Below are 15121 nucleotides of genomic sequence, written 5' to 3'. Positions count from 1 at the left end.
TTTTTGTTTGTTTGTTTTTGGATCACACCTGGTGATGCACAGGGGTTACTCCTGGCTCTGCACTCAGGAATTACTCCTGAAGGTGCTCAGGGGACCATATGGGATGCTGGGAAACAAACCCGGGTCGACCGCGTTCAAGGCAAACGCCCTACCTGCTGTGCTATTGCTCCAGCCCCTGCTGAGACAATTTTAACTGGACTGCTTTCTACTTTTCCTAAGACCTTGGCAAGCCGGGTAAGTTGTGACATCCCCTAGTACTAATTCCCAAGAGACACAAAGCTCAACTTCACATCTTGAGCTTTTCAAACACCACAGAGAACTGCAGGGGAAGATAATTTCGGGGGTGTCTGAAAGGAGCTGGCAAAGGGAAAGATGTTCTGAGCCATACTGGGTGAATATGAACATCACTCTCCTGCCTCCTTCCAAGGCTAGTTTCTCTAACATTTTGTTTGGGGGCCATACCCAGCGGTGCTTGGAGCCCCTTCTGGTTCTGTGCTCTAGGGTCAATCCCTGTCATTCCTTAGGGACCATGCAGTGATAGAGTTGGAACTTGGGCCTCCTATATGCAAGACACCTACTGAGCTATCTTCCTGGATCTTCTTTCAAGTTGAACAGACAATGCAATGACAATAACAAGCTTAACAGACAAGTCTGGGAGAGCATTATTTGACTCCAGACATTTTCTAATTCTTTAACACTCAAGTCATTTTTCAGAGGCCAGAGACCTGATATAATGGACTAGAGCACATTTTATTCATTTTTTTTCCCTAGGCTGGATCCTCAGCATGTCACTGTCCCTCGAGTCCTACTGGGAGCAATCCCTGGGCACAGAGCTGGGAGTGGCCCCTATGCACTACTGGGTGTGTCCAAAGCATAAAACAAAACAAAACAACTCCCGTCTCCCCACCAAAAACAAACAAACAAACAAACAAACAAACAAACAAACAAACAAGCAAAATGCTTAGCTTTCCAGGTTAGGAAAGGGGACGAGGACTTAAAATGCACACATATTTCAAGTTACACTTCCTGGGAAATAATATATGATGTCACATGGCTTTTTGGCTGTACATACTGGTGCTCAGAGGATAAATCCAGATCAGTGCTTGGAGGTTTCTCAAGGTAGTACTCAAGGAACATGTAGTACTAGGATCAAAACATGAGCTCTAGCCATTCCAACTATTTCCTTGGCCCCTTATTCTAGATTTTTGCAATTCCAGTCTCCCCTCTTTTCCCTCATTTTGAACATGAACATCCTTGAAAAAAATTTTTTTATTATTATGCCAGATCATGTGTCTATGAGCTAAGCTGATGCTAGGTACAGTGTGTCCATGTGACTGTCAGTCACATTTCAAAGGTCTGATTGTGACAGTAACAAAACACACGCAAACAGCATTGCCATCTAAGTCATTTTGGCTACTAAGGCAATGCCCTTCTTGTGTCTCCACTGGGAAGGGGAAGATGCCAAGAATTATCCTTGAGACCATGCCTTGTGAAAGCCACCTTGCAGTTGGCTTTCGGCTAGCTGTCCTGTTTCTTTTCAGAATACTCTGGGTGTTTACTCTGAGTCAGCAAGGAGGTGGCCACAGACAGCTGGTGGAAGCCTAATCAGGGGTAGCCATGAGAGTTCAGGAGGCCTCTGCCTGTTAGTGGACACCTCAGGGCCTTCCCAGGATGGAGCGCCAGGCTCTGAAACTCAGACCGTCGTGGGGAATGAGCTCAGAGCTGATGGCCTGGCAACTCCAACTTTCTCCAGCTGAATCAGGACATTTAGAGTTGGAGATGTTTAATTCCACTTTGGCAAAACTGCTGGTGCAGCGTGTTTATCTTTCATCTCTATCTAGGTGTTTTTCATGTTGGAGCTTAAAATACTTTTCAGAAAATGCATCTGATTAAAAAAAGAAAATGAAATCATCTCAGAAAATACACCTGATTAAAAAAGAAAGAACCAGCCCCCCAATTACAAAATCAATGGATCTAAAGAAAAGCAAATCTCCTCACCCCCACCCCTCACCTCTTCTCTAACTTCTTTCACTACAGTGGCTACGTGTGAACTGTAGGATTAAAGTGATTGAAAATTTTCCCTTATTGTTCAGAGCGGAGCACTTCTCAATCTAATTATTATTATTATTATTTTTTTTATAAAAGACCAGGTGTTTTGCCCTAACTTTACAGGGAACTGAGACTCTGGTAAAATACCATGGAAACAAATTGCAAGAAAAAAAAAAGCCCACTGGGGGAGGGGGGTGCTCCTGGTTTTAAAGTTACTAATCCATCCCCAAGCCCAGTGCTGTTCTTATCATATGGCAAGTCTGAAATGAGCTCAGGACCAGCGGCTTGATGAAGCGCTACTCAAAATGTTTCGCAAAGAATCAGACTTGGACTTTACTAGTGAAAATGAATATAAATTAGCAAATATATTTAAGGATTTCAAATGAGTCAGACATGTTGAAAACAAACCTTCAGAGATGTGACCTACCAGCTCATTACACAGTTGAGAAAACAGAGGCCAAGGGGACATTGGATTCCAAGAAGGGAGGTCTCTGTGTTACCGCTACTCTGATGAAATAAAGGACTTTGCCTTTTTAGGAAGCCTTTTCATGCTTGCTCCTCCCTACCAAACCTGGCAATGAGATCCCTCTCTTTCAAACAGAACACAAACAGTTGGGGCAACCCCAGGTGGCACTGGGCCTGATGCAAATGCTGCCCATGGCTGTGTCCCTCGCATGGGATCCTTGGCCGGCACCCCTCCTTATGCAACCCCAAGAAGTAGAGCCAGACAGGACCTGTTGGGAGCTTCTAGTCTGTGACTTCTAAACCAGCTATATGAAAAAAAAAATCAATCACAAAGAGCAGCCCTCTAATTAGCTCCTGTAATTTACGAAAGCTAACCCAAACACCAGAGGATTCTGGGTATAAGGCCATGGGGGGAACTGGTGGTGGTGGATGAGGAGAAAATGAGACTGTCTCAGCTTGCATGGATCCGGGCTTAGGAAGGTAAGACACTTAATGCAGTAATGCAGTTCCTCTTTGTTCATTCAAATCTAATGGTGCCCAGGCTCAGGCCGCCACTCTGTGAAGAAATCTAGAGAAAGCAAGCCTTGGTGAATAGAGTTCACAAAGTGCCACACTTTGCTAAATTAAAATGAGAATGGATATTTTTTAAAAATTGGAAATATCTTCAGGATAAAAAAGTGAGAAAGTTTAGAGAGTGATGCAGAGATGCACAGTTAATAAGAAGCTAAGTAGAGGAATTAGCAGCTGTGTTTGCTCTGGCTTCATCACAAACGAGAGATGAGGCCTTAGGAAAGATGTCCAAACTTTCTGCCTCAGTTTACACAGAATCAGAGAGCTTGCAGTGTCCTCCATTAGGGGCCTCCTTGTTTAGCTGGCAAATGGCAAACCCACACTTCTGGGCATTATTCTCTCTAATAACATTTTCCAACACAAAGTGGGTTAAGTTGGGGTTTTGATTTTTCTCTATCTCCCATTTTGGCCTGGGAGTTGGCTTTGCACCAAGAACAATAAACACTGTAGCACTGTAGCACTGTTGTCCTGTTGCTCATCTATTTGTTCGAGTGGGCAAAAGTAACGTCTCCATTGTGAGACTTGTTACTGTTTTTGGCATACTGAATACTCCATGGGTAGCTTGCCAGGCTCTGCTATGTGGGCAGGATACTCTCGGTATCTTGCCGGGCTCTCCGAGAGGGACAGAGAGATCGAACCCGGGTTGGCCACATGCAAGGCAAACGCCCTACCCGCTGTGCTATGGCTCCAGTTCAAGAACAGTAAGAGATAGATATCATCACTTCAATTTTGCAAGATACAGTGGGGTTGAGATTTGAGTCTGCCCCTGACTCAGGGGACCCTAGCAGGATGGTACTCCAATATTAATACTCCGGAGGTGAATCCATACAGACTCCCTTCCCTCACTTTCTCCCACATAATGGTGCTCCCTAGAGATCTTCCCCAATAAACCCCTTACACTCAGAGTCTTGGTCCAGGGTCTAGACCCCGACCCTACTCAACTGCGGGCGCTGTGGCCCACACCAGAGTGATGTCCTCTAACCAGGCCCCTACTTTCCCTCAGCTCAGCGAGGCCTCCTGAGACCCACACTTTCGGATGCCCCTGTGTGAGTGAAACAATAGTTTTTCAAAGAAGCTTCTTTCTTCATGCTCAATTCTCACAGATGACTTGCTTTTCCTTCCAACTCCCTTGGCCTGCCGTTCTCCTTAGTTGCTACAGAGGGAAGCCACCTGTACACCCACAGTCTGGGAAACTTCTGGTAATTTCATGCAGAAGGCTCTTCAGAGAAATTGCATTTGCCTCTAACTCCCAGGCCTGCGAGCCTCCAAGTGTGAGTCTCTGGGACGGGGCGGCAGTGCACTTCCTCAGGAGGCGGCATCTGGTCCACAGCTGTTGTTTTGATTGCAGTTCCAACTTAACAGGGCGGCAAAGTTGTCGACAGTTTCCCTAAGGCGGTCCCCTCCATTTTCATATCTGCTTTTCAAAGGATAGTTCCCAGAAATCCAGGATGAGGGGTTTCAATGCTATGTTCTCTGAAGTCATACTCTGCCTTTCTTTTTAGTTTTTTCTGAGGCTCTTTCCTTGCATTTAGCTTGTTCTGCACTTCTTGTCTGTCTCACAGGACTGCTGTGAACTGACAATAGACCCAGACGTCACTGGGGGCACTGTGTTTCTCCTCTGGGGGAGAACTTGCTCTGCTGAGTGTCAGATTCTATTCAGAGGCCTCCTGGGTGAGGAGTTTGGAAGTTTGTCTGCTTTGGGGCCAATTCCGTCAGAGCAGGATGTGAATACTGGGTCTGCTGAGCCGATCAAACTGGGTCTCCTTCCCTTTGCCACCTACACAGCACTCACCCACTTACATGAACATCAAACAGACCCAAGGCCCCGAAAGAGCTTTCTTTGTGGAAGAAACTAGTCCCTAGGTTTGTTCTTGCTTAAAGTTTTTTTTTTTATCACTCTCACCTTTGAAAATCAGGAACACAACCATCACCTTCTTTGATTTTGTTTTTAATTTTTCTTCGTGCTCAAGGATGACTCCTGGAAGGATTGGCAAACCATATGGGATGCCAGAGCTTGAACACAGGCGAGGCATGCAAGGCAAGCACCCTAAATGCTCTACTAACATTCCATCCCCAGGTTTCTCTAAGGCCTGTTCTCTTGTATACTTTGAGATGAGCTAAACATCAGAAATAACACCCTCTGTCACTACTTATCCCTTAACACTGCTTTATTTTTTACTCTAATATCATTATGCCCCAAGGTTATACTAGATACTATTTGTTCATTACCTGTCTTTCTAGAATATTAGGTCTTCATTAAACTCCTTGTACCCTGGGAACACAGCCTGTTCTTTTCATTGCTATATCCTTAGCATTTTAAATAAGGTCTGCCATGCAATAGGTACTCAGTAAATATTTGTTGAGTGAAAGAATGAATAAATGAATATTTATTTAGAGAAATAGGGAAAAGGAAGTTACCTCAGACTTAGAAGAAATAAGCCTATAATATGCTAGAGAATTTAACAGGCATAGATTAATACAAAACACAGGAAGGCTGATCACTGAAGACTTTCAGAAGTCAGGCTATAACTAAATGCTACGCAATTGTGTGATTGTCTTGCTAAGACCTTCTCAAAAGGCTTAAGTCAAAAGTCAGGATGTAAGAAGTATCAATAGCAATAATAACATAGTAATAATAACTGCTTTGTAGACATGTTCTTATTTTTTTCTGTGATGCTAAAGATTGAAACCAGGGCCTCACACAGGCAAGACAAATGTTTTGCCTCTTTGCCACATTCCTGGCACCCAGTAAACATGTTCTTATTAGTTAGGTCCTCGTGGAACTTGGTAACTGGTAACAACAGGGCTTGATTCCCGGTTCCACAATGCTCCTGTCTCCTAATTCCTTAGTTTCACATCTGAAAAATAGGGTGAAGAATCCTAACTACTCCAAAAAGATCATGGTGAATGAGTGGATCCATGAAGCAAGTGTTCAGTCACGGTAGCAATTATTCCCTTGTGGTGGTCTTCATCTGGACCAAATCTATTTCCATGGGAAAGACTTTCCTTCTTATCACTCTGTAATTACTGCAGCACATCTTGAGGTCTTAAATGGAATTTTATGCTAATAATTTTATGTATCCACTGGCTTAAAAAGGGATTTATTAGTTTCTGTTTGCATTTTCTTTCCTGATAAGAATGTGATTTCTCCAAGGTAGTGCTGTCTCTTTCTCCCATTTCACCTGGGCTTCTCTGAAGAAAAAAGAAGTAATGGGCCTGAGAGAAATAGAAAAGTGGGTTCGGGTGCTTGCCTTCTACAGAACCAACTTACACGCCATCTCCAATCTGCATATGGTCCATACAACTAGGAGTGATAGACCCTCTTGCATCTTACCCTTCTATGAGAGTTGACATAACCCTCAAAGCTTGACCTTTTTGCAGCATTGCTTTTGCCCAAAATGGGTATTCTGCTCTGCAACTTGCCTTTATCTTCCTGAAGGACTAATCAATGTATTGGCACTAGACTTTTTAAAAGTCTATTTTTGAGTTCTAGTGAGTAGCATAAATAAAGCCGAGGGTGATATGTATAGGACATCCATAAGGCTAAGATGCAGAATGAGGGTACTGCAAGGAAATGAACCTAGAGGAGTCTTAGAATTCATGTCAAGAGTTTTGAGTTCAACCCTAAGAACAGAATGGAGTCACTTTAAGGAAGACAAGTTGGGGTTTCCCAATCTTTTGCAAGATACCTCTGTTACTTAGTCATTCTCTCTTATGTCATAGTATCCTAGGCAGTCTGACAGGTGTTCTGTTACTCAGAATAAACTGAAGACCATACTAATTGATCTATATTGTGAAGTATTATTCTGTAACTCATCTGACCAAGGTAAGTATAATGACAGATTCTTTTTTGAAAAGGAGACTGTCAGTGAAAAAAATGCTAATTATTTATGTGGTATTTCAAGTCACAGAAAAGACAATCAGCTTAGGGGAGGCTCTTTTAGAACCTCTTTCTGACCTTATAAATTAAAGCCTAACATCAACTAAAGACAATTGTTAACTAATTTATTTGCAATGTAAAAAAAGTATCTGTATGTGCAAATTTTATATTGTTAGGGAATTAAAAAAAAGTTTTATCAGTAAACCACAGCTCCCTGAGGGTAAGACCTGTGTTTCTTTAACAGTATGGATGGAGCAAACCTGTCTTCAGGCTTCGGATCTGTGGACTTTCCAACAGATTCTTTTTTTGTTTTGTTTCTGGCCATACCTGGCTAAGCTCAGGGATTACTGCTGAATCTTTGTTCAGGGATCACTTCCTGGAGGTGCTCAGGGAACTATATGGGCTATATGGGTGCCAGGGATTGAATTCGGGTTCGCTTCATACATAGCAAGCACCTTACCCAGTGTACCACCTCTCTGGTCCTCCAACAGATTCTTAAAATATAAAACGGAAGTCTGTAAAATTAAAATGAGGCAGGAAATGTTTAAAGATGTACCAACATGACAGGGGGCAAGGAAGGGGGAGTGTTAGGGTGGAGCATTTAAAAGAAGGTACGAAGCTTCCCATGAGTTCAGATGAAAAATCTCAGCTGATCAAATGAAAAACTCTCTGTTGAGCCAAAGGGAGGAGAGATAAATACTTCACTTTTTTTTTTTTTTTTTTGCAGCCTGAGCAGACATGAGAGAAACAGAACAGTAGACTGAAGATCAAACAAAATGAGAACCAGGATAGCCTCTTTCTGGCCACCCAGAGCTGTCAGTTCTCATCCTAAAGGTTATGAAAGGTTTTTTGAGACTCACTGAACAAATGAGATTCTGTTCCTTCCTTGGGAAAACTTGTTTATGCTGTATCCATTTTTAGACCTTATAAAAGTTGGTGAACTCAGTTCTTCCCCGTTGCCCAAATTCTTTCACACTCAGCAAATATCAACAGGAAAGGGCTTCGGTCATGGGTAACAATGAAAGCGAGCTCACACGGGGCCTTAATAAGCTGGCTCTACCAACTGAGGAAAAGACAGAATGCCAGCTCAGACTCATATTTATCAAATAACAGGTCTGAGAAAGAAGGAGAAGATCCAGAAATCGAGGTAAATTTATTCTGACACTGACAATAGCTTTGTCTTTTGCACAGCTCATATAGGGGCTCAGGATTCCTTTGGCAACTCTCAAAGTTTTCGAGCAGAAAATTATTCTCCATAGCTAAAACTTGGTTAAACAAATTTCACTATGCAAGGAAAAGCCAAGTTACTTTTGGAAGTGCAGTGGGGGGAGAAATTTGAGGCAGGAAATCAGAAAATAACAGTGTCAGGCAGATAGGAAGTGCCCTCCCCAAACAGAAATTCAGAAAAGTTGGTGTTGGTAGTTGCAGGTTATCTAGGGATAGTTGGGGGCAGAGGGAGGGCCGGGCTTATCCCGAAGTGTCAATTAACTATAATCTAAAAGTCATGTGGAAGCAGAGCTGGCAACAATGCCAATTAAATCTTAGGTAAGATATAGGGCGGTTTGGTCCAGTAATCAAAATCATGAAAATCTGAGCAAAAAAATAAAATGACAGACATGTGTATGCTGCCCTAGCACATGTGTACTTTCAGACTTGAGTGTGGGAGCTCGCTCAGTCTTTGAAGGAGCCCACCTTCTCTCTTGAGCACATTACTTTCTCTCTCTCTTCTTCCCTTTCCTTAAAAGTTCTAAGGAAAACTTGGTTTTATCTCAAAAACTAAAGTAAAATGACAAAAACAGATGCTCATAGGATAGGATAATTATCCAGAACTCCATATTTATAGAATTAAATAATCATGTGAATAAACACTAGGTGGGGATGGAGATAAACTTCTTCAAGGAGAATCTGTTCATGAATATAGCAAAAACTAGGGCAACTGGAAATCACTGCAATAATTGTTGTAGGCAAGAACTAGTTATAGAGCCTAGATATTGCAGGTAAAATTACAATCTAGAAAAGTACTAATATCCTTAACAAGCAGGTGTTTAGTATCTTTAAAATGGTTCAAAATACCTTCTCACAAAAAAATAGTATCTTTACTATGCAGACACAACCTTAATCAAGTGCATATTGAATATCATCAAAATTAGGCATAACAACTTCTTGTGGTCCCAACAATGAGACAGTGAAAGGGCACAGCATCATTTCAGTGATATTTCTGCACCATATTAACCATCCCAACCTAATCCTAAGAAAACATCAGAGAAATCCAAAATAAGAGTCCATCTATGTTGTCCTAAAATTCCTCACATGCATCAACATCATAAAAGACAAAGGACTAAGAACACAAGAACTAAGTCACAAGTTAAAGTAGACTAAGGAGGCGCAGATGTGGAATGAAGCGTGGGATCCTATTCCAGAAAGTCATTCCTGGGGATCTGAAATTTGAGAAAGTCCTATAGATTAAGAGTATTATACTAATGTTGTTTTCCAGTATTCAGTAAGTGGGTGCAATAATAATATTGGGGGATACTAGGTGAAGGAAATATAGGAGAATCCTCTACTATTTTATAAACCATTGTAAGTCTAAAATTACTATGAGACAAAGAGTTAAAAAAAATTGAGGTTATCTTGGCTTAATTCAGCACATTGTCCAAACCAGATTGTCTAAGGTGAGAGGTCAACAATGCTGATGAAAACTGAGACAAGAATCAGACAAAAGATTAAATAATGAAGGTCTCAGCCACCTACCTTTTTGGGAAGATCAGGGAATAATATTCTCAAAATAATAACATGCCTCAAATTCCTTGAGGAATACTGCATTTCTTGCTATTATCTCTACACCACATTTTTCAAAAGCCTAAGCAAATACATCAGATCATCCTATTTGTTTTGCCCCAAAAATAAAATGATGTCCATAAAAATGAATTCTGAGCCAAATCTATCACCTGAACTTTGTAACTCCTAGGAAACCTTAAAATACGCAAAAGGAAAAAAAAAACACAAAAAAAACGAATACTTTTCTGAAAAATCTTATCTACTTGATGGGAGAAATAATTCTTACAAATGATTTTGGTCTTTGTCTATTGCAACACGTTAAATATCTACAGAAAAATATATCAAAGGAGAAGTAATTAGACTTTAGGAAGGAAGAATCAAAATGCTTGTGCTGCACACGTGTCTTTTAGTTTAAGCTTTAGTTTCTGTTTTAACACAAATCCCAACTGTTCTGGAATGACTGAGGACAGTGAGTGACATCTCCTCCACTTATCATGAGGTCAAAGCTTTATTGACTTTAGAATCATGCTTGAAGCAAGTAATATGGCATCACTTTGATGGCACATCCACCCCTGCGCCATGGTGGTGGACCACACATACCTCCCACAGCATTGCACCGAGACGTCATTTCCCAGAGCACCAGAGCCATGGAGTAGACATCCGTCTGCTTGAATGACTCAACGTTCTCTAAATTCATCCTGGACTCTAGAACTTCTGGGGCCATGTATCTTGCAGTTCCCACCTGAAGCAAGAAGCAGATATTGAGGGTCATAATTTAATTCAAGTTGCATATTTGTTTTCAAAAGATAGTTGATGTTTGTCCCCTACATATGCAGTTGACCTTTACAAAGTACAATGCTCTTTTTAAATAATGAGACCTGCACAAGAAAGGTACAGCTTATGCAATTATTTTTAAAAATAGGTGTGCTCTCCCTTAAAGCCCTCTAAAGAATATAAACAAAGCATGTCAAAATAAGGAAATGCCAACCCCCGGGGCTGCTTTTTTCTAACTCCTTGATATATGTCATCATTTTACCAAGTAATATCCTTGCATATAAACTGAAAGATATATCAGTGACCCTAGGATGGTTATTTTTTTGCTTCCACTAATTGGACTTTTTTTTCACTTCTGAAACTCCATGATTTATGATGAGAACAATAACAAAACAATAATAATTGCTACTGATTTTGTTCACTGAAGGATAGTCTTCCTCTTTGTTTTTGCTTATCCCATGACACATTCTAGTGTTCCAAAAATGAAGTATAATTGCATACAGTACCTATTAATTTAAGTGATATGAAAGTACATTAATAATAAAGGATCAAATCTGGATCATTTTTATCTCTGATAAGAAAGCTATGCAGTTTTATTTTGTTGACAACTGATAATATGAAAAATGCTATGATTAATAAGAAAAATATTTCAAGGTAGAGAGTTACTTAAATGGCTATGTTTGGAGCATGAAGTACTTGAGTAATAACAGTAAAGTTCTCCCTCCCAAGGACCTAAGGAAAATCAGGAGGAATTAACATTATAACAGCAAGGAATGTTTGTTATTGGCAAATATTAGAAGAATATTTTCTTTTTACTCCATTATTGTGTGACTCATACCCCTGGCACATGTTCTTCCATGTTTTCCCCAATACTGCAAATGCAGCCATAGACCAGTGGATCAAACACTTGATTCTACCTTGTTAGAGAAAATGATGGTACTTTCTTGTCACAAACCATCTGATGTGAAATCATAAACCCTATCATTCATAAAGGGTGTCTTGGTATTTCCAGCCCCTTTGCAATATCTCCAGAGGTAGAAAACTTTATACTTTAATTTGAAAAATGTTTTAATGGTTAAATTGTTGATTACTCACCCAACAAATACTTACTGGTTACTTTCACTGTACAAGACATTGGATTATGTGTGACCCCAACAGTCATGGATTTGGATGTCAAAGAGTTTGCCTTCTAGAATGGTAAACTACACCTACTAATAGGACAAGTTGGAAGAGCAGAGTAGAACCACAGGTAGGGAGGGGGGGCATTGGGGAAGAGGGAAATAGAGATAAAAGAACTATCAGTACTTAAAGTAAAGAAAATTAATTTTTAAGTCAGAGAGAAATAAGGATTGACTAAATGAGAAAATTCTGAATTGGGAAACATTTGTATTTATTAGCCAAAGTACTGTCCCTCTCGGAAAGCACAGCAAGCTACGGAGAGTATCTTGCCTTCACAGCAGAACCTGGCAAGCTATCCCTGGCATATTCGATATGCCAAACACAGTAACAACAAATCTCACAATGGAGACGTTACTGCTGTGTGCTCGAGCAAACGGGATGACAATGATACAGTGATACAGCCAAAGTACTGTGGCCGGGAATACTTGGGCATGGCTACTGTGGCTAGAGCCACTAAGCAAATGCCCAAAGCATAGACTGTTAGAGACAAAAGGCACGAGGCAAGAATCAAGAGGTTAAATGCGGCCAGGTAAAAGGGTGTGTGTGTGTGTGTGTGTGTGTGTGTGTGTGTGTGTGTGTGTGTGTGTGTGTGTGTGTGTGTGTGTGTGTGTGTGTGTGTGTGTGTGTGTGTGTGTGTGTGTGTGTGTGTGTGTGTGTGTATGGGTGTGTGGAGGTGGGGGGGGAGGTCCCGGGCTAACTCACCTGCCCACTATTGGCCAAGTCATCCACAGACAGCGTTGGGTCTAGACGCAGGGAAAGACCAAAGTCACAGAGGCAGCAGGTCAGGTCATTCTTTACAAGAATGTTGGAGCTCTTGAGGTCCCTATGCACGATGGGCATCTTGGGTGTCCCACACAGGGTGTGATCGCTATGCAGGTGAGCAATGCCCCGGGCCAGGGAGCTGCCCAACTTGCGCAGGTCCTCCCAGCTGATGACATGCCTGGTGAGGTACTCCTGCAAGTTGCCCTTGGCATGGAAAGCCGTGATCAGCCAATACTGCTTCCCCAATTCAGTCTTGCGCTCCTCAGCTGTCAGGAACTGGAGAATGTTCTCATGTTTGAGGTTGATGTCGGAGAAAATGTCTTTCTCTGTCTTCCAGGAGGCATATTCCTCGTAAGGGAAGATTTTAACCGCCACGGTCTCAAACTGCTCGGAAGTGTTCTGTTTCAGCTTGGCCTTGTAGACCTCGGCAAAGCGGCCTTTGCCCACCAGCATGTCCAGTTCGATGGGCAGCAGCTCGGTGTTGTGGTTGATGTTGTTGGCGCACGTGGAGCTGATGTCTGAGCGGTCATCCTCCAGGATGATGGCCAGGTGTTCGCTGAACTCCATGCGCTTCCTCGGTTTGCTGGTCTCCCATGAGGGACTCAGTTTCTGCTGCCGGTGTACACGGTAGCAGTAGAAGGTGACAATGACAGCAATGGCAATCCCCAGGGGTGGCAGGAGGCTGACACCTGTCACTTGGAATATGACTAACCACAAGTCGGGGTTGTTGCTGTCGATTTCTGAGGTGGGAAAAAAACAACACAGAGAAGTCAAATTCAGTAAATCTGCACTAGGTGAAAGTGGAGTCCCGTCTCTGGCATCCTGAGGTCTCAAATTCTTATTTTGTGTGTGTGTGTGGAGGGGGAGCAATAACAAATTTTCATTCCATGCCCCGCTACAGAGGCGGGGTGGAGTGGGGGGAATGGGAATGGGGGGTGGGAGGGATATTGGGTTCATGGGTGATGGAGAATGGACACTGGTGGAGGGATGGGCTCTTAAACATTGCATGAGGAAAAAACAAGCACGAAAATGTGTGAATCTGTAACTGTACCCTCACTGCGACTCACTAATTAAAAAATAAATAAATTAAAAAAAACAAACTTTCATTCCAGGAAAATTTGCATTTATCACTTCTTCCTTGCCTATGGCAATCTAACCAATACTAACCAATACTAGACCCTCTCAAACTTCAGCTTCCTAAAGAAGCTAGAAATTTCAAGAACTTGGAAAACTTGGAAATTTACTCTTAACAGTCTCATATGTCTATATCATTTCTATAAGACAGTTTAGCCTCATGAATTAAAATAATTATGATTTCACTTACAGTTTTCTCTCTTTTGTTTCATACTCTGTCTCCATCCCCCAGAGAGTTCCAAATTGGCAGGGACTTTTTTTTATCATTGCAAAGTACATTGAGAGTAATAAATGCTGTCTAATCAGGTTAAGCTGCTACAAAGTGTCAACTAAGCTCATCTCATTGTAGGAGGCTTTGGCAATAGATAAAGAACGGTGGTCAGTAGTGGCCGATGTAGTGAGGGGGATCTGGGATCTGTGGATTTATTTATTTATTTATTTATTTATTTATTTTTGCCTTTTGGGTCACATCTGCAATGCACAGGAATTACTCCTGGCGGTGGTCAGGGGACCATGTGGGATACTGGGGATCGAACCCGGGTCGGCCGCATGGAAGGCAAACGCCCTACCCACTGTGCTATCACTCTAGCCCCCGAAGCCAGTACTTAATATCTACCCAATATTATTCTTTTTTATTTTATTTGTATCTGGACCACACACAGAAATATTCAGAGCTCCCTCCTGAATCTGTAATCAGGGATCATGCTGGCAGGTGCAGGGGACCATATGGGGTGCTGGAGATCAAACCTGGGTTGGCCATGTGCAAGGCAAACACCCTATCCACTGTACTATTGCTCCAAAATTGCTCCCCCAAAATTGCATTTTTCTGAATGCAAGTGATTGGTAATAGCACAGAACAGTGATAATGAACAGAAACAATGAAAACAGCATAAAAGCAAGAGAAATTTTAAAAGAAAAAGTAGCTGGGGCTGGAGAGATAGTGGGTAGTGTGCTTGCCTTGCATGTGGCCAACCCACGTTGGATTTCCAGCACCTTGCAGAGTTTCCAAGCCCTGCTAGAAATGATCCTTGAATGCAGAGCCAACGCTAAATACTGAGCATTGCCACTTGTGGCCCCAGAACTGAAACCAAAACACACAAAAAAGGAAAACGCAGCTAATTTCCTGACTTAGACCACTGAAGCAGAACCTGTGGGTTGATGGAAGAGGGTCCTTAGCACCAGTTATTTAATTTTAAAGTCCTGTGCCTTCATGAGCTGGTTCTGGTTAGCTTTGATTAAATGGTTTCCTATTGGGAAGAAGAGCATGGATGGAATTATCCACTAAGGGTAGGAGATAGTGAGAGTAGTTATAGTTCTGTGGAAGAGCTATGCTAGCTGTCTCCCTTAGGCCACCATGCCAAAACATTATTGCTTTATAGGTTTTTCAATCCTCTAGCAAAGGTATTATTAATGAGCAGGCCTCATGCTCAGATGTTATAGACATTCAGAAACCTGGCACTCAGGAGTGTGTACTATGGACATGGCACTGGTCTAAAAAATAATTAGGACAGGAATACATGTGCATAGCAA

General features: G+C 41.9%; 1 protein-coding gene across 1 annotated transcript in view; it reads right to left on the bottom strand.

Moving 5' to 3' along the window:
• The window catches only part of TGFBR2 (transforming growth factor beta receptor 2), a 102858-nt gene that overhangs the window by 9365 nt on the left and 78372 nt on the right, over positions 1–15121 (bottom strand). Inside the window, exons 4-5 of the mRNA XM_055136946.1 lie at positions 12398–13197; positions 10343–10484 (exon numbers count right to left, since the gene is read on the bottom strand). Of these exons, the coding sequence (XP_054992921.1) occupies positions 10343–10484; positions 12398–13197 (942 nt within the window). The remainder of the gene's footprint in view (positions 1–10342; positions 10485–12397; positions 13198–15121) is intronic.

The sequence above is a fragment of the Sorex araneus genome, chromosome 4, assembly GCF_027595985.1.
Source record: "Sorex araneus isolate mSorAra2 chromosome 4, mSorAra2.pri, whole genome shotgun sequence".
Classification (NCBI taxonomy): domain Eukaryota; kingdom Metazoa; phylum Chordata; class Mammalia; order Eulipotyphla; family Soricidae; genus Sorex; species Sorex araneus.
Note: the sequence above shows the minus strand (reverse complement) of the source record. Positions and strands in the feature narration are given on the sequence as shown.